General features: G+C 37.0%; 1 protein-coding gene and 1 non-coding gene across 25 annotated transcripts in view; both read left to right on the top strand.

Annotated features, from left to right (window-relative positions):
• The window catches only part of PUM1 (pumilio RNA binding family member 1), a 128532-nt gene that overhangs the window by 87330 nt on the left and 21462 nt on the right, over window positions 1-19740 (top strand). For 15 of the 24 annotated variants that reach the window (XM_055573875.1, XM_055573874.1, XM_055573878.1 and 12 more), the window contains 5 exons: window positions 4348-4486; window positions 5734-5877; window positions 6769-7092; window positions 8173-8409; window positions 19066-19333. In XM_055573875.1, the coding sequence (XP_055429850.1) occupies window positions 4348-4486; window positions 5734-5877; window positions 6769-7092; window positions 8173-8409; window positions 19066-19333 (1112 nt within the window). The remainder of the gene's footprint in view (window positions 1-4347; window positions 4487-5733; window positions 5878-6768; window positions 7093-8172; window positions 8410-19065; window positions 19334-19740) is intronic. The other 9 variants (XM_055573881.1, XM_055573884.1, XM_055573882.1 and 6 more) reach the window with 3 other exon arrangements.
• LOC129648093 (small nucleolar RNA SNORD103/SNORD85) lies at window positions 4603-4679 on the top strand. The gene has a single exon (XR_008712679.1). It is a non-coding gene; the product is annotated as a small nucleolar RNA SNORD103/SNORD85 (small nucleolar RNA).

Below are 19740 nucleotides of genomic sequence, written 5' to 3' on the forward strand. Positions count from 1 at the left end.
GACAAAGTGAGATCATGGTATGACATACCATGTGATACTGCTTAAGAGGATTTTCCAGTTTAGTGATGGTGAAGTTTTCTTGCTTTGATACTTTGGTTACTTTCTAAGCACCGTTCTCAGATCACTTCTGGCTCTCTCTTTAAGTAGTTTGCTACCAAAGGGAAGGTACTAGTTCTTCAGATTGCTTATTTATGGCATCTGTTTTATAAAAAAAAAATTGAAGTATAGTTGTTTTACAGTGTTCTATTAGTTTCAGGTGTGTATCAAAGTGATTCAGTTATACATCCATATATACACATACACATATATATTTATATATTCTTTCTCAAATCCTTTTTCATTATAGGTTATTACAAGATATTGAATATAGTTCCCTGTGTTATCAGTAGGTCCTTGATTGTCTATTTTATGTGTAGTAACATCTATTGAATTGGACATAAATCTTAAACCTATTTGTATCTTTTTTAACTTAGAGTAAGCTTTTTAACCAAGATGAGAAAAGGGATAGTTAATTGCAAAACTAAGTGTCTTTTTATATTAGGCTGTTTTCTCTTGCTTGCTAGAATAATAACTATTTATTTCTGAAAGTTATGGTGAATTGAATTACTTGAAGGGAAAAATAAATCCCTTAAATCCTTGTGTCAGAAAAAAACCAGTATAAATGTTTGGTGTCTGTCATTCTAGTCTTACTATTTAATTAATTTCTTATAAAATTGGGATTATGCTGTCCACACAGCTTTGCATCTTGTTATTATACTCTTCCGTGTTATTTATTGTTTTTAAATCCATCAAAGAGTGCCTCATTCTTTATTTTGACCAGTCCATTATTATTTGTTATATTTATGTAACTGTCTATAACTTAGTAATATTTTGGTGTTATAAATAAGCTTAATATCCTTTGCATAAATCCTTGATTATTTCCATGGTATAATGTCCTGGAAATGTAAATTTTTTTGAGCAAATAAAACGAGCATTTAGGCTTTTGGTAAGCATCATCAAATTAAAGCTTTTTTTTCCCTTCGTTTTGAGGAAAAACACCATGCTCATATATGTACATATGATAATGATCCAAACAAGAACTGTTTGCTTTTTATCATTCTCACTAATAAGGTGTATGTTTAATTTCTTAGATTTCACAGGTTTATAGAAAAACCAGGTCTTGAAATTCTAGCTAGTTTTGTCTGGCTCAGTATTTTTTCAGTTAGATGACTTTCTGGAAGTTAATGTGTGGTTTTCTTTACAGTAGGTACAATTCTAGTACCACCTGCAGAGGGGATTCAGCATATAATTTGTTGACAGAAGAGTGACCTCTATTAATAAATTTCTTAATAGCTACTCTTTGTGGAAAGTTGGTACTTATCAGTTGATGATCTTTGTGTTTTAACTGGCTGCCAGATCATGAATTTGGAAGACTGAAGTAATAGCCGTGTTTTCAAATCAGCTCTAGTAGACTGAAGAAGAAAAATAGTAATAAGTACATCTTACTGAAATCTTTTTGTTTAAAGCTAAGTGCTCTACATATAGTTTCTCTCATTCTAAGTAGATTACATGACTTCCCAGCATAAGATTGAGGGAATGGAATTTCTGTGCCCAGGGTCACACATGTATTAAATTGTTAAGATTTGAACACAAGTGTGTAAATTCACAGTTCGTGCTATCTTCTGACCATATGATATCTAGAGTGATAGAAAACCTGAGATCTGGTCTTTGTTCTACCACTGACTAGTTGCAACTAAGGCAAGTTGCATGACGTCTCTGAATACATCCTTAGCTATAAATTGAGCATGACAGTCAGGTGCATTATTTCTGAGTTTTCTGTCACCAACAATAACAGATTCTACTGTGAAAAAGTTGTTATTCAAATTATCTTTTGACAAGTATACATTTTTTCATTCCAGTGTCATTTTTGCCAATTTCTGACTTCAGATGTTTTAGAAAAATATGATTTTCATGGTGAACTTCTTTGGTTATAGTCATTTAAATGAGAGGTTGTTTTAAAACTTTTGACCTTTTTGGCCTTTGCCTTTTATCAAAAAGCATCTGTTACTTTCTAGATACGCTAACTCTTTTCCAAATCTAATTGCTGGAGTTGACCTCTTGGCCACTCCATCTTTTTTCTGATTCCTTTTTCATTCTTTTCGAAGATTCTTTTGACACCTGATAAAAATGTTCATTTTTTAAAAATTTCAAAATGTTTGGTGAAGAAAAAATTCTGGATATTAGGTGAACTCAGGCATGGGGGTAATCTTGGTGGTGGCTTGATGCTGGGTGTTGTATCATGAGAGAGAAGTTTAGAATGGCTTCTTAAGCCTCTAGATGAGGGGAGACTATATAGATGATGATTCTACCAAGTACGATGAACTATAGAAGGCTGAATGATTGTTAAAATATCTCCATTGAGCATCTATCTGCTTGCTTATTAAATTTTAATGCTATATTTAAAATTACTACCTTTGAAAAGAAATTAGAATTTAATACTTTTTGCATCATGAAAATAGTAAACTGACTTGTAGGATAGCATTTTACAAATAGATATTCAGTCAATTTTGTTGATTTTATTCAATGTGTAAAATGTTACTTGTGAAATTTTACATATTTGTTTCCCGGGCTTGACATTTCTTTATGAAATTAAAGTATGAATATTGGGAGCTCACTTACAAACTTTGGTTTATCGTCAAGGGTACCGCATCGATTTCTAGAGAGTTGACTGAGAGGCTGCACATTGCTGTCGTCATTGTGAAACAGCTCAGTGGTCTGGACTGCCCCTCTCTTCGGACACCCTGTCCATTTCCCTGTCCTGTGACTCTGTACACAGCTCCTAACAAAACAGAAGCCTAATTCATTATGCCCTATGAAAAGGATGTTTTCATTGACTTTCCTTCTTCTTTTAAAATTAAAAAAAAATTTGAACTATTAGTATTTTGCCATATCTCTGTAAGTGCTGTTTACTTTTCCTTGAGTCAGAGCTCTTCTGGATTGTTGGTGAGGCATCTTCTCAGGCTTGGCCCAAACTCTCACCTGTGCAACTTCTCTTGAGTCTTCTGTCTATATAGATTGAAGCGTTCCTTCTCTTATAAAGTCCATTAGAATTCTTTCGGTCACAGATAGATAAATTGCCTAATATTTTGATAGGAATTAACTATTGGTTATTGATTGTTTCCTGGTTACTGGGTTAGTGCCTTGCAGACATTAATTTTAATACTTCCTACAAATTTGCGTGATTAGCTATTCCTCTCACTACTTCTGTGGATAAGGAAATGAGAAACTTTCGGTGGATTTAGTGTCTGTACATCTCTTTTTGCCAATATGGACAGTGTCTTTCATTTTAAATACTCATTTAATAAATATTTGATAGTAGTGTTTCTCTGTACATGGACTCTTGATTATGTGTGTAGCTTTTATAAATAGCAAAGTGATAATGAAAATGATCTGATAAGAATTTCACGTTTGAAAACTTTGCAAAATGCATAAACTTTGGTAATTTTAGCTTTGTTATTGGGTTTTGCATTTTTACTTACTGTCATATATAGATCTTTTGAAATAGATTCTTAACAATGATTATCAGCATCTTATCTTTCATTAATTAAAGAAAAAGATCCTTTATCACAGTGGCAGAACAGGTATTCACTGAAATGTCAATGTTCTTGACTGATACTTACATCGATTTAGATTGCTGTCTGTGAAATTTATGAGGAAAAATAGAAACAGGTCAGACGCCTTCTACAATCAAATCTGTTGATTTCATTTGGGGCTGTTTGGCCTCTGATGAATGGGAATAGTGTTATAGGGTAGAGAAAATGTTCTCATATTCCATAAAGAAAATACAACCTTTTTTATGTGTTTGGTTTTTTATTTTTTAATACAGATATTATAACTTGGTGATGTGGGTAAATTATTCTTGTTTATCATATCTAAACCTCTCATCCACTTTAGCATAATTTTTTTCACCCTCTTTTGATTATTTATAGGGTTACTGTCTAGCTCCCATTTGTTGGAATAAAAACTCCAAGAAGATGGGAGCTTTGTGTGTCTTGCTCATTGCTTTATCCCCAATACCTGCCAGATGTTAGGCATTAAGTATTTGATTAATGACTGAATTATAACTTTTAAATGGTTTTAACTCTTATAAAGGTAATATGTTTCTTAAACTAAAAGTGGTAGAATGAAATTTCACTATATGAAATGCTGTTAATTGATTTTTTTATAAAATCCTAACATCCATGTCACATAAAAACATTATTGGAAAAATGGTTTACAATCATCAGTTTTTAAAGTTGATTTAACTTAAGCACGTCTTGGGTCTTAGATGTTTCCAGTGAAGAAAACGTTGATTTATTTGTCTCCCAGGTTCTCCGTGGAGGAGCCAGCCAGCGTCCTTTGACGCCAAATCAGAACCAGCAGGGACAGCAAGCCGATCCACTAGTGGCAGCTGCAGCAGTGAATTCTGCCCTTGCATTTGGACAAGGACTGGCTGCAGGCATGCCAGGTGAGGCTGCATTGTTGTCCCTCATCACTGGAGGGGGCAAAAGTCTGCTTATTGTGGGGAGGTTCAGAGGAGAATGGCAGTACTTTGGATTTGCTTAGGCTTGTCATCATTTGGGGACTGGCGAGGATGACATACACTTGCCCTCACTTAGACCATAGTTCGTTGATGAGAGCACGTAGTATTCTGAGCCAGTCATAATCTTACATGTTGGAAATATGTGAACCTCCACACATAGCTTGTGTTATCCTGTTTTCCTTTGGTGGTAGTCTGTTTTCTCCCTCAGTGTTAAGAATGAAAGGAGTGGCCAGATTGCCTCAGCATCACTCCAAGGCTGATACTTGTGAACAGTATGATTAGGAAGACATTCCTAGTATTCTTTGATCATGTTCCCCTTACATTTCTAGAATTTCTCCCAAACCAACAATAGAGGTGCTTTGTAGCTGTCTACCTGTGATTGATATGTATGCTGAATACATGTTATTCTTAGCTTACTGTCTCCTAGTCTTATTCTTTGCGTGGATTGCCTGTAGTTGAGGTTTTGCCTTTTAAACAAGTCCTTCTGAGACCTCAGTATAAGTTTATGGATTCTTACTGACCCTGGCATATAGCTAGATCAGCTTATCTATTTATGAATTCACTAAGTAACTTGAACTTAGATCATGCATGTTGTTAGTTACTAAGCATTTATGTTTTATTATGAAGTCAACTGTAATTAATCTTATGACTCAATAGCATTTGAAGATTCTGTCTCAGACTTTTAAAAGAACCTGTTAATGGAAGCTTGTCTAGAGTTTCCCTGATAACTTGCAGTATATTTGTGTTTAGATTATGTGATACGAATCGTATAGTCAAGAAAACATAAAATAGTTGTCAGTGTATGGTTGCTGGTGATAACCATGGTTAGCACTTTGAAGAGTACAGTTGTTCCCTATCCCACTAAATCCCCTTTCTAACACTTGGTGTATAATAAATTACACTACCCCCTACTGTGCCATGTAGCATGCTACCTCTTTCACACTCATTTTTTAATCTTTGTAAGAACTTTGTGAGTCAGGTATTATCATTAACCTTATGAGGATACTACCTAGATTCTCAGGGTTATGCTGTTATCTTAAGTGGTCAAGCCAGGATATAAACCTAGGTGTTTCTGTCCCTAGTGCTGAGTTTGTAACTATTTACAGTGTGCTGGTGTCCAGGAAACATTTGTTAGTTTCATATATACTTATCTGTCATCTTAATATTCTCAGGTTATCCAGTCTTGGCTCCTGCTGCTTACTATGACCAAACCGGTGCCCTTGTGGTGAATGCAGGAGCGAGAAATGGTCTTGGAGCTCCTGTTCGACTTGTAGCTCCCGCCCCAGTCATCATTAGTTCCTCAGCTGCACAAGCAGGTGAGCTTATGTCTTAGTGGACTTACTCAGATTTAAAAGGGAGAATGGATGATATTCTTAAAACTATGTTGAAAGGTACTTTGACAATTCTCAGAGTAAGAATTCTGTCCTGTAATTTTTCAAAGAGAAAGAGTCAGAAGTGGCAAGTGACCTTGATAGATTCTGATTCTGTTGACAGTGTGTACCAGCTGGTTAGCAGCAAGGACCTGCTCTGCTGTGAGCATAGGAAGTTGGGTTACTCACACAAAAGGCCACTGTTGGCAGAAGTCCAAGGCTAATTTCACAGAAATTCATATCGTTGTTTTAAGATTTGGTATTTGTTTTGTTTTTGTTTCTTGCTTATGGTGGGGGAGGGCAGCAATAGATTTTTATTTTAAGTCTTTATATGTATGTATGTCATATATATATATATTGTATTATTATATATATTATAAATTTGGGAACAACAGTGGGTGTATCTAGGGGAGAGAAATATGCTTAAGTGTCCTGAGAATTGCAAGGCTTCAGTATGTGATTCTGGAGAAAATGTCCTTAATGTAGGTAATTGTAGAACTTGAAACTTTAGGAAGTAGTTGTATTTGAAATGAGTACTTTTGATACCCATATCTATCTTAAATTGTAGACTCTTTATAATCTGCCCACATAGTGATCTATCTTAAATATAGACTTTATAATCTGCCCACATAGTGAACTTGGCTCCAGTGGTATTTTGACTTTGAATTGAGAGTAGAAGTAGAAAAATATTAATAGAAGCTTCAGGTGAAGGGATCAAAGACAGATTTGTATAGTTCTTTGCAAGATTTGTGTCTGTTTTGAAAAGATATGGCAGCATTAAAAGGTTTTCAAAAGGGTAACAATGCAGTTTGGAAATGTGGCCCGTCTCTTTCATAGCCATATGGTTTGCTTTCTTCTACATAGCTGTTGCAGCGGCCGCAGCTTCAGCAAATGGAGCAGCCGGTGGTCTTGCTGGAACAACAAATGGACCATTTCGCCCTTTAGGAACTCAGCAGCCCCAGCCCCAGCCCCAGCAGCAGCCCAGTAACAACCTGGCATCCAGCTCTTTCTACGGCAACAACTCTCTGAGCAGCAATTCACAGAGCAGCTCCCTCTTCTCCCAGGGCTCCGCCCAGCCTGCCAACACATCCTTGGGATTTGGAAGTAGCAGTTCTCTCGGAGCCACCCTGGGATCAGCCCTTGGAGGGTTTGGAACAGCAGGTAGAAATCAGACTGATGTGCTGAAACTAAATTTTAATTATTTTTTATAATCTTTATGGAATTACTGACAGTGCATGGAACCCTGGACAGATACCACAGGCAGATCTGGACCGAGTCCCGTGGGAACCCAGCTGTTCCACACGTCTTTGAGATAATGGACTGTTCAAATCAAGTTATACATTTGGGGCCTATTTCAGGTTTACACGCACATTGCTACTTATTTATACTCTCAGAGTCCATTTTTTTTTAAGGATTAGAAAATCTGGGGAGATTTCTGCAGACATTGGGGAGAATGTGGAGGGAAGTATACAAATGTGGATATGAAAAACCGAGGGAGGAGGACTTACCAAAAATCTTCGGGTGGTATACTCCACAACCTGCAGGCCTTAAAGAATCATGAGTTTTCTGTAGTCTTGAGAAGAATTAAGGTGGATATTATGGAAAAGTGGGAGGAAGGAAATTAGACTTAAGATATTTTAAATGTTTTAATGGGAGAAAAAAAGTGGGAAAGTAGTAAGGAAAATGATGGAATAATTTCAGTGTTGGTAAGACAATGTGATCAAAACAGAAGGGTTTATTTGAGAGACAGTATCTTAAATTGGAATTGGGGGCTAGTAATATCTGTTGATTGAACCCTTTGAGAAACCAGGCTTTTACATGTAAGTCTTGTGTAGTGGGGCAGTACCCCCTTCACAAATCTTTTTTCTACTCCATTTTTCTACCAGAACCTTTGGGTTGATGAAAGGCATTCTTTCTAGCCCATTTTCTTTCACCTTTCCCATAACTTGTGTGGCCATCAGAGGATTTTAACCCACCCCTATCCCCATAATATGAGACACAAAAGGAAGGAGACTTTAACATACGTGTGATGGTTTGAAAAAAACGTTTCATGCTAACCTGAGCCATGTCCTCTTTATTACTTTACCTGCCCCTAGAACTGCCACATGAACAGTTAGGCTGTCTCTGCTGACAAATTTGCGGTGGTAAGGAGTCTGGATCAAAGTGTTAGGAACAGGTCACTGGGCTTGTTCTTCGAAGAACAGGCCTGTTCTTATCTGCATTGTTTTAATTCCATTTTAGTTGCAAACTCCAACACTGGCAGTGGCTCCCGCCGTGACTCCCTGACTGGCAGCAGTGACCTTTATAAGAGGACATCGAGCAGCTTGACCCCCATTGGACACAGTTTTTATAACGGCCTTAGCTTTTCCTCCTCTCCTGGACCCGTGGGCATGCCTCTCCCTAGTCAGGGACCAGGACATTCACAGACACCACCTCCTTCCCTCTCTTCACATGGATCCTCTTCAAGCTTAAACCTGGGTAAGAACCATTACTCTACACCACCTTGAACTCTAGAAATCTCTTGCCACTGATGACATTAGAAGTACTTTGCATAAGCAAAGGACGATCCCTTCATCCTAGAGGTGTCCTGGGTGTTCTTTGCCTTCCTAAAGTGCCTCATGTTATTTAGGCTATACCTTGGCAGCACAGCAGTTTGGAATTTATCCAAATGTGGGTGCATCCCATGTAAATTCACTTCAGCTTTAGTATGAACATCTTTGGCTGTTCTTTGGCTGCATGTGAGAATCTTTCAGTATACAGTACAGATTCCTTTTAATTAAGCTGGAAAAGAGAGACAAAGAGTGTATTAACCTAGTAACACTACTGAAATAGCACCACAGTTAATATTTAGCCTTGTTTTTTAGATTCCCTTTCCTTCCCCATGTATATGTTTAATATCTTACTTTCTCACATAAAGCATTTTGTTTTAAAATTTTTGTCAGATTCTTTAAAAAATATTTCTATATACATTCTTAAACTACATAGGATGCTAATGAGTATAGATCCTTCCCGATTATATGTTTAGCTTATTTTGTATATGGGGTTTAAAAAAATGTTACCATCTGGATCCTGGAAAATGACGAGGGAAAAGAGGCTTCTAAGCAGCCAGCTTTAAGAATGAAAAGAAACTTACTTTAACAATTTGGGTGGCAAAGTTTTAAATCTTTCAAGACGGAAGATGGTACACACACTCCCTTCCTCTAGTTATTTATCAAGTTTGTATTTTGAAGTGCTAATTTATTTTTTAGATGGATAAAGCTGAGGCATAGGAGTGTGGTGACCATATAATTCATCCTGCAACCCAGGACACTTAAGGGAGCTAATGGGGGTGTTGTTAATAATCATCTGTGATGACAAGCCTGAATCAGGACTGTCCTGGGAAATACCACTTTGCTAGAGGATTCTGATTTTTAAATCTTCTATTTATTATTGTTTTAAGTTAAAGCTTTATTTTTTAGAGTAGTTTTAGGCTCATAATAAAATTGAGGGAAGAATACAGAGATTTCCCTTGTACTCTCTGACCTGCACATTTATAGCTTCTCCTATTATCACCATCCCCCACCAGAGCGGTGCCTGTGTTACTGTTGATGGACCTGCATTGACATATCGTTATCATCCAAAGTCCAGAGTTTACATGGATCTTTTGTTTGTTTGTTTGTTTATTTGTTTTTGACTAGAAAGATTATGGACTCAGAAATGAGGACTGATTAAAAATGATTAGTCCTTTTTTATTTGGAAAGACAGAGACTGAAAAATGATTATAAAAATCAAAAGTCTTGAAGGGGATAGGATAATATAGTTATTATTCTAGAACTAAGAGTGCTCTCTGAGTTTGAGAAATGAGTTCTAAGGCAAAACTATGTATGTATGTACATAGACATGTGAGAGTGTGTGTGTGTATCCTGAGGTTTTACATGATAAGAACTATAGTTATGAAACTGTCTCATGTTATACATGGACATTACTTTAGAAAAGTTTTGGGGACGTTACAGATTGCTAGGTCCATATTGGATAAATAAGGAATAGGGTATATTGCACAACAGTGTCTCTTTGTGACAGGAGGCCTGGTTTTAAAGAATGAGGGTTAATGCAAACTTATAAGGAAAAGATGAAAGCCCCAGCTTAGTATGTAGATGGAAGGTATTAACATTTATTGAATAGTTTTTACCAGCTACTGTTAACAGTTTTGGGTGCTGTGCATACCATTCTGAAGATATGGTATTATGCCTATGATACAGATGTGAGGAAACTGACTTGCTTAGGTCTTCTCATATCTGAACAGACTCCAAAGCAGCATCAGGGTATATCCTACCATGTAATGTGCCCAGAATATCTTTTAAACCATTGCGTTATCAGGGTCAGAACTCTTATCCTTTAATTCCTTGGTTTAAACATTTAAACTGTATCAGCATATACTTAACAGTAAACAAATGAAATCTACAATAAGTTTTTTTTGTAAACAGCCAGATAGGAGGTATCTTAGGCTTGTCAGTCAGTCTCTATAGTCAATATTCAGCTCTGCTATAGAAGCACAGAAGTAGCCACAGACAAAATGTAAATAAACGTGCAGCTATCTTTCAATAAAACTTCATTTACAAAAATAGATGGCAGGCCAGATTTGTCCTGTGGACTGTATCAGCCTCTGAACTAAATGCTATGGCTTTAGGTGTTTGAAAATGGAGCTGGAAACATTACTTGCATGCGTGGTGCCTTTCCTCTTTCCAATATATCAGCAATTTAATAAAATACATCCTTCTCCTTAATTTTTGATTCCCCTGTGAAGAAGGAACGAACTATTGGTGTGAGTTATTTATTTTAATGACTCTTGCTGTCTGCCTAGTTTTATTTTTGACATATCTTCCCTTTAAAAATTTTTTACTTTGTATAAGCATTTTAGATGCATGTATTTCCATTTGACTGCCTTTTTTGCATGTGTGATGTTTAATCATACATGCCACTCTTGAGGAATTTTGTGTCTTGATTGGTGGTGCTTTGCCTCACCTCAGTCTGTTTCCTTGAGGAAAAGGTTCTTGTATGCTTTAGTTTTAACTATTATAAAATGATCACCACAAGAAGTCTGTTTACCATCTGTCACCAAGGAAATGTAACTTTTTTTTTTTTTACCAAATATATATTGGGCCATTCCTAATGTAGTTTTTACTATTAATACTATACTGCTGCTACCAACCATCAGTTCTCAGGTCACTAACAACCATAGTAAGTAAGCATTCATTCATTGTGTTAAGTACTCAGATGACTCTATACAGGGAAACTTAAACTCAGCATGGTTTAATGACTTCTGTGATACCCCATAGCTATAAGTGTTTGAATGCACACTCCAGCTTGTATCTCTGTTATCCCAGTGTGGATCTTTTCTCAATGTTATCATATATTTTCACACTTCCTCCCAGTAGACAGACATGTGTTAGGATACTCTGAAAAAAAATCACTGCCTGTAGTAATTATATTCCTCCTTGTTTATTCAACATTCACATGTCGAGTACCTACTATAGATTCTTCAGTGTTCTTTTCCCACACCTGTTTTAAAGATCAGATTTCTATTTTTAAAAACAATTTATTTTAAAAAGTATCTGTTTGTTTATTTGGCTGTCCTGGGTTTAGTTGTGGCACGTAGGATCTCTGATCTTTGATGTGGCATGGGGATTCTTTAATCGCTGCATGTAGGATCCAGTTCCCTGACGTCCCTTGCAATTGGGATCATGAAGTCTTAGCCACCATACCACCAGGGTAGTCCCCCAAAAACAGCTTTATTGAGTTGTATATTGCATATTTTGAAATCCACTCCTTTGAAGCATGCAATTCAATTATTTTTAGTAACTTTCTATATTGTGCAATCTTGAGCATAAATCAGTTTGGTAATATTTTCATCCCTTCTGTAAGACTTTTCTTAGTCATTTATGTTAATCCCCATTCACACCCTTAACTATGTGCGTACGTGTGCGTGAAGTCACTTCAGTCATGTCTGCCTCTTTTCGACCCTATTTTAGCCCACCAGGCTCCTCTGTTCATGAGATTCTCTAGGCAAGAATACTAGAGTGGGTTGCCGTGCCTCTTCCAGGTGATTTTCCCCACCTAAGGATCCAACTTGCCTCTCCTACGCCTCCTGCATTGCAGGTGGATTGTACGTATACTGCTGAGCCAGCAGGGAAGCCTATTCACACCCTTAGCCCCAAACACTGATGTACTTTCTGTTTGTGTTCTTTTTTTGCATGTGGGGGTGGAGATGTGTGTGCTTCAAGCCTTAGGGATTCTTAGTTACCCTACCTGGAATGGAACCCAGTGCCCTCTGCAGTGTAACTGCAGAGCCCTAACCACTGGACTGCCAGGGAATTTCCTACTTCCTGTTTTTAAATTTGCCTTTTCTGAACATTTGATATAAATGGAACCATACAGTATGTGACCTCTTTTGCTTGACTTTTTTTTTTTTCTTCAGAGGTTTTTGAGATTTTATTCATGATATAGTATGTGTCAGTAGTTTATTCCTTTTTTTTTTGGCTGAATTATCCTGTTTTCTGGATCATGCTACATTTTGTCTAACTTTTCACAACTGAAGGATGTTTGTTGTTTACAGTTTTTGGCTATTAGATGTTTTCCTGTAGAAACATGTTTTCACTTCTCTAGAAGTAGAATTGCTGAAGGTACAAGTTTTATGTTAAACTTGGAGAAATTCAAACTTTTCCAGTTTCATCATTTACATTCCCACCAGCAGTGTACAAGGATTACAATTTCTCTGCATCCTTGCCAACATTTGTTCTTATTTTTCTTACATAACATCGCCATTCTAGTGGGCATGAAATAGTTATGTCATTGTGGTTTTAATTTGCATTTCCCTAATGACAGTAATGTATAGCATCTTTTTATGTGCTTATTACCATTCATGTATCTTTGGTGAAATGTCCACTCATTTTTTGGGCCCAGTTTTGGATGTGCATTGTTTGTCTTATTCCATGGAATTGTAAGGGTTCTTTGTATATTCTGGATGTGTGCTAATAAGTTGCTTCAGTCATGTCCAACTCTTTGTGACACTATGGACCCACCAGGCTCTTCTGTCCATGGGATTTTCCCGGCAAGAATATTGGAGTGGGTTGCCTTGCCCTGCTTCAGAGGATTTCTCCAACCCAGAGATTGAACACGCATCTCTTAGGTCTCCTGCATTGGCAGGCAGATTCTTCACCAGTGCACCGTCTGAGAAGCCCTGTATTCTGGAATCAAGTCCTTTATCAGACTTTATGTATATGTGTTTTGCATATACATAGTTTCTGGTCTTTTGCTTGTCTTTTTCTTTTTAAATGGTTGTTTTTGAAATGCAGTAACTTTAAATTTTTTAAAAATAGTTTTAATTTTGATGAGGTCCAGTTTATCATGCTTTATGGCATAGAAATCTTTGCCTAACTCAAGGTCTTAAAGATGTTCTCCTATGTTTTGTTCTATACTTTTTGTTTTTTTAGCTCTTAAAGTCTTTGGTCCGTTTTGAGTTAATTTTGTGTATTGCATGAGGTAGGTGATTGTTCATCTTTTTGCGTGCACTGTTTTTCCCCAGCAAAGTTTTGAAATTTTTAGTGTGCGGGTCTTTACATGCTTTTTGAGATGAGATGGCTGGATGGCATCACTGACTCTATGGACATGAATTTGGGTGAACTCTGGGAGTTGGTGATGGACAGGGAGGCCTGGCGTGCTGTGATTCATGGGGTCGCAAAGAGTTGGACACACGACTGAGTGACTGAATTGAACTGAACCTGTAGTAGTCTCAGATTGTTAACTAGTCATGTATGTGCCTTCAGACACTTCTCTGTTCTAAATGGAAATGTAGCATTTTGTGATTGATTACCTAGTTCTCTGAAAATGACTTGTCATCTGTAAAACTAACCGAGTGAAAGTTAACACAGTTTGGATTTACAATTATGCACTAAAGACAATTATTCTTAGGTTTACTTTCATGAAGGGTTGCTTGGTTATGGTATTAAGGAGTGGTTTGAGGAGAACTACTTTATAAACATTTTTGTGAGCAGCACTGCCTGTGCCTGTGTTAAATTCAGAACCAGATGTTGAGCGCCTTGGGAAGTTTTCTTTAAAAGGCAAAGAGAGCAGGGTTTTGCCCATTAGTCATCTACTAAATCTCTGAGTACAGAAAACAAAACCAGATGAATGAAAACATTCCATGTAGCGAGAAGATGGGATCCTAGATGGCTGGAATACTAGAAAACCCTTTGGATAAAGTAACTGAAGCACTTCTTAATTTAGCATGGTACTTTTGATCTGTAGGTGTGTATTTTTAAAGTTAGTTTCTTGTAGACAGCATATGTTGAATTTCATTTTTTGACCCACTCTGACAGTCTCTTTAATTGGTACATTTAGACCATTGACAAAGTGATTATTGATATAGTTGGATTAATGTTTACCATATTTGTTGTTTTCTATTTTTTGTTTCTATGTTTGTCTTTCATTCTTTTTCTGCCAATTGTGGATTTAAAAAAAAATTATTTGGCTACATGGAATCTTTAGTTGTGGCGTGTGGGATCTAGTTACCTGACTAGGGGTCAAACCCAAGCACCCTGCATTGGGAGTGTGGAATCTTAGCCACTGGACCACCAGGAAGTCCCTGCCTCTTGTGGTTTTAATTGAGCATTTTTTATGATTCCATTGTATTTCCTTTCTTAGCCTATCAGACTACTTCCTTTTTTTTTTCCCCCCCAACTTTTTCAGTGGTTTGACTAGGATCATTATACATTTACAGTTAACTGAGGTCCACTTTCAAATAAGGCCATAAAAGGACTTTATAATCACAGAATAATCTTAACCTTTATCTGCTATCCCTTGTGTAATTACTGTCATTCATTTCAGCTGTATAAAAAGCATACGTGTGTATATATGTATGTATATGATATAGACATAAGCATACATAATTGAATACATTGTTGCTATTATTGGAGCAAACTGGTGTCTGTCAGATCAGTTAAGAATAAGAGAAAATTTTCTCTTTTTGAGGTTCTTCCTTTCTTTATATGGATCAGTTTGTGGCCTGTGTTATTTTTACTTCTTTTTGAAGAACGCTTTTGACATTTTTTGCAAGGCACATCTGTTGGCAACAAATTCCATCAAGTTTTGTTTGCTGAGAAAGTCTTTATTTCTCCTTTACTTGTGAAGGATAATTTTGAAGGATATGGAATTCTAGGTTGGTGGGTTTCTTTCCTTCAAAACTTACACTCTTCTCTCTTCTTGCTTGCATGCTTTTTGAGGAGAAGTCAGATGTAATTCTTATCTTTGCTCCTCTGTAAGTAAGACTTTTTTCCTCCTGTGGCTTCTTTCAGTATTTTTTCTTTATCTTTGATTTTATGTAATTTGAAAATGATAGTTGGGAGGTATAATTTTTTGCTTTCTTTTCCTGCTTGGTGTTCCCTGTGCTTCCTGGATCTGCAGTTTGCTGTCTGACATTGATTTAGATAATCCTTAGTCATTATAGATTCAGATATTCTCTCTCTTCCTTTCTCTCTTTCTTCTCCTTCTGATAGCCCCACTATGTATATGTTCCAGTTTTTGTAGTTGCCCCACAATCCTTGGATATTCTGTTCTGTTTGAGTCTTTGTTCTCTTTCCATTTTGATTTTTGAGGATTCTATTGATAGATCTCTAACTTAGAGATTCTGTCTTCATCTGTAGTCAGTCTGCTAATAAACCCATCAAAGGTGTTCTTCATTTCAATTACAATGTTTTTTATCTCTAGCATTTCTTTTTGGTTCTTTCTCAGGATTTCCATCTCTCTGCTTACATTGCCCATCTCTTCCTGTGTGCTGTATATTTTAGGGCCCTTAGCATAGTAATTGTAATTGTTTTAAATTCCCATTCTGAAAATTTCAGTACCCTGTCATATATGTTTCTGATGTGTGCCCTTACTCTTCAGATTTTTTTTTTGCCTTTTGCTATGCCTTGATAGCCATGCCTGATATATCAAGCGAAAGGAAATGCCATAAGTAGGTTTTTAGTAATGTGATGGTGAAGTGTGAGGGAAGGGAGAGTGTTCTATAGACTTACGATTAGGTCACACTGTGTTAGTGAACCTATATTTCTGGACCATCAACTTCACAAATGTTTCTTAGTATTTTTCCTTCTCCCTTTATTGAGACAGGATAGTTTGAGTAGGCTAGAGTTGCGTATTTTCAGAGTTGTCAATACTTAATAGTTTGTTGGTTACAGTTCAGGATTTCCTAGTCTGGTACTGGTTTGGGCAGTGTGTCTATTTGAGTCTGTGGTCAGGTTAGCCGTGATGACCTGTATGTCTGTTTCTCCGATGTTGGCGGCAGTGGTTTTCTCTATTTTCACCTCTTTTATGGATCCAAGAAGAATTTTTGATTTTTTAGACTGCTTAGTTTTTTGCTTGTTGTTAGGGTGAAGTGGTGACTTCCACATTCCTTACATGTGAAGCAGGAAACCTACATATACACAAAACATTTAAGCTGTTGATCTCTGTGGAGATATCATAGGACACAGCTCTATGAAATCCACCACCATCAAAATATTACTGAAAACTTTGTGGAATCATTAGGAGGCTCCCTTAGAGGGCCTGAATGAAATGTTCTTTTTAAAACAGGTGTTAAACACTCTCAAAGGCCACCTCCAAGGGATGAAAGTTTGGGCATAAGTGCATGTAGATGTGTGAACTATAGTGAACTAGAAGACGCCTTTATGTATCTATAAAGAAACTGCAGTCAACAAGTAATGATGGTCTACTCTTTGCCGGATACCTTTTCAAAAACAACAGGAAACCACATTTTTTAAGCAGAAGTTTTAACTATTGGCTTAATGTTTAAAGAAAATTATTTGGCCTGAGCAGAATATTCCTATTAACTGTTAGTTTGCCATTTATAATATAGTACCTAGAGAAACTTTTTTTTCAGATTTGTATACTTCCTTTCTCAATAATAACAGCTGTGTGTGTATATATATATGTGTGCTTGTGTATCCTGTCTGGCATCCAAGGATACCAGAGCCAAAAATCAAAACTTCAGGGCAGATGTGTAAATCTGCCCATTATTCACTCCAACCCTTTATGTTATGGATTAGTCAGTATGCTCTTAGCCACAGTAACAGAAAATCCAGCTGATAATGGCTTAAACAATAAGTGCATTTGTTGGCTTGTGTAACTGAAGTAGAGAAGTAGGGCAGTGCTCAGGGTTGGTTCCCGCAATTCAGCCTTGAAACCAAGGATCTGGCTTCCTTCCATGTTAATTTGGATGTTTCTCGGGTCTTTTAGGAGTTTGGTTGTTTTTTTGTTGATTTGTTACTTTTCACTAAGTGCCTTTGTTAGTGACCAGGTTCTTAAAATACCTTTGTTTCAAAACCTTGTGTATTCATGCCATGCCTTCTTCTTCACCACCTTACTTGGTATTATCACACTCTTCCAGTACTGCTCACCTGCCTGATTACTTCCTCTTTGCCTGTTTGTCTCCTTTCTCAGACTGGGGAAAAAAAGAATTATTTTTGAAATGGAATAAAAAGCAGCCATATGGCTACTGTTCTTTTTTCTTACAAACCTCCTGTCTTCCTTTGCTGAAAGAAATGTTTTCCTTTTGGATTAAGAAGTATTATGGAATTTTGACAAGAATAACAGTGTCCTTTAGAAAACGAAAACTGTATAACTGTATCTGAAAAGGAGTATCGTGTGGTTGGTTGCAAAGCTGTAACTCTGGAGTTAAGAATTCTGTGATAAATTCTGGCCATGGTGAATTTGAGTTTTGTATCTTTGGAGAGGCATTTCATATCTTTGGGCCTTAATTTTCTGTTGCTTATACGGGATTTTTAAAACTCCCTTTTCCGTAATGCCAGTAAGAATTTGATAGAAAGTGGATATGAAATACTGCTAGCATAGAGGCTGGCATAGGACAAATGCTCAGTAAGTAGTTTTTTTTTAATTATTTAAAAATGTGAGCCATTTCCTTTTGGTTCCATAGTTTTCACTGAGACCCAGACCTTTGAAACTGGGTCCTAGAATTCTGTGGAGAAATCCAAGCTGAGTATCCTTTTGTAGCTACCACTGAACTCCAGACCAGACTGTCATTAAAACTCTGTAGTTAACAGGCAGTTCATGTTGGGTGACTTCTCTCATGGTTCCTGGGTTGTTATTCATCTGCTCTCTTTGTGGTTTAAATGGTATTTCTTACCTACTTTGCAATGTAGGAATGGGGGAAGAACCCCAAAAAAAAAAAAAAAAAAAAAGCTTCACGTCCTTTTTATAGTACAATCTAAAGTTAAAAAAAAAACCAGTATTGTAAAAAAAAACAAAGAAAATAGATACTCATAATTTTTAAAATTCTGTTTTACCTCTTGATAGGCTTTTCAGTTTTTCCTCTATTTTTTCTGTCTGGGGATTCATAGTGATTATTTCTTTGTCAGCAGTCAAGATGGCAGTATTAGTGGCCTGAAAGTTGTTGCTACTGCAATTACTTCAGGCTCTGTTCCAGTAGGAGTTAGAAGCTGTCCATTCCTGATGAAGAACTTGAAAGCCTTCCATTTCAAAGTATATATCCTTTTTTTTTTTTTTTTTTTTTCCTATCCCTTATGTCTAATTGTTGGCCTGCATTGCCTTAGTGATTTTCATACTTTTATTTACTGGCAAAACCATGCCTTCAAAACTTTTTTGGGGGACCCACTATATAAAACAGACTAACCTGGGTACCCCATTTTTTTTTTTTTTAAGAAAGGGTTTCAGATGGGAGTGGGGATTATTCACTGATGGCAGGAATCTCCACAGAGATGGGAGTGGAAAACCACTCTCGTTTCTGCAGTTTGTCTTTTCTGATCCTGGTTCACACAGCAGGAACGTTCCTCCTCATTGCAATTACGAAGGGACTCACTAACCCTTGCTCCATTATCGCTAGCAGTCTCCTATCAGTGTTTAATAGCACTCTCCTCTCAATTTTTGTGCAAAAGTTTTCTTCCGACTTGGTGAGTTGGCCTTATAAAAATCATGGCACTAATAGAATTGAATCTTAACACAAAAGCAACAGATTTGAAAAGAAATCAGAGGTGATACAAGATTTCATGTATGGGATGCTTTTTCTTCTCTTGAACAAAATTCCTTAAGAATGAGTCTTGAGTTCTCCTGTTCTGTAACCAACAGGAGGACTCACAAATGGCAGTGGAAGATACATCTCTGCTGCTCCAGGCGCTGAAGCCAAGTACCGCAGCGCAAGCAGTGCCTCCAGCCTCTTCAGCCCCAGCAGCACCCTTTTTTCCTCCTCCCGTTTGCGATACGGAATGTCTGATGTCATGCCCTCTGGCAGGAGCAGGCTTTTGGAAGATTTTCGAAATAACCGATATCCTAATTTACAATTGCGGGAGATTGCTGGGCACATAATGGAGTTTTCCCAAGACCAGCATGGTTCCAGGTGAGGACTTGGCTTTGGCACTTAAGGTAACCGAAATCTTAATGCCTTAAATTCCATGCCTCAGATAAGGTATACACTAAGGAAATTGCTATAAAATTAATGAAACAAAATTTACCTTTTGGTATACTTCCTATTATTTATTTTAGAGGCTGTGAGAGCCATCAGATACAAAGTGATTGACAGTAGCCATTTAGTAATCTGGATCACAACAAACTGTGGAAAGTTCTTTAAGAGATGGGAATACCAGACCACCTTACCTGCCTCCTGTGAAGCCTGTATGCAGGTCAAGAAGCAACAGTTAGAACCGGACATTGAACAACAGATTGGTTCAAAATTGGGAAAGGAGCACATCAAGGCTGTATATTGTCACCCTGCTTATTTAACTTAGATTCAGAGTACATCACACA

This window comes from Bubalus kerabau, chromosome 3 (genome assembly GCF_029407905.1).
Source record: "Bubalus kerabau isolate K-KA32 ecotype Philippines breed swamp buffalo chromosome 3, PCC_UOA_SB_1v2, whole genome shotgun sequence".
Taxonomy (NCBI): domain Eukaryota; kingdom Metazoa; phylum Chordata; class Mammalia; order Artiodactyla; family Bovidae; genus Bubalus; species Bubalus kerabau.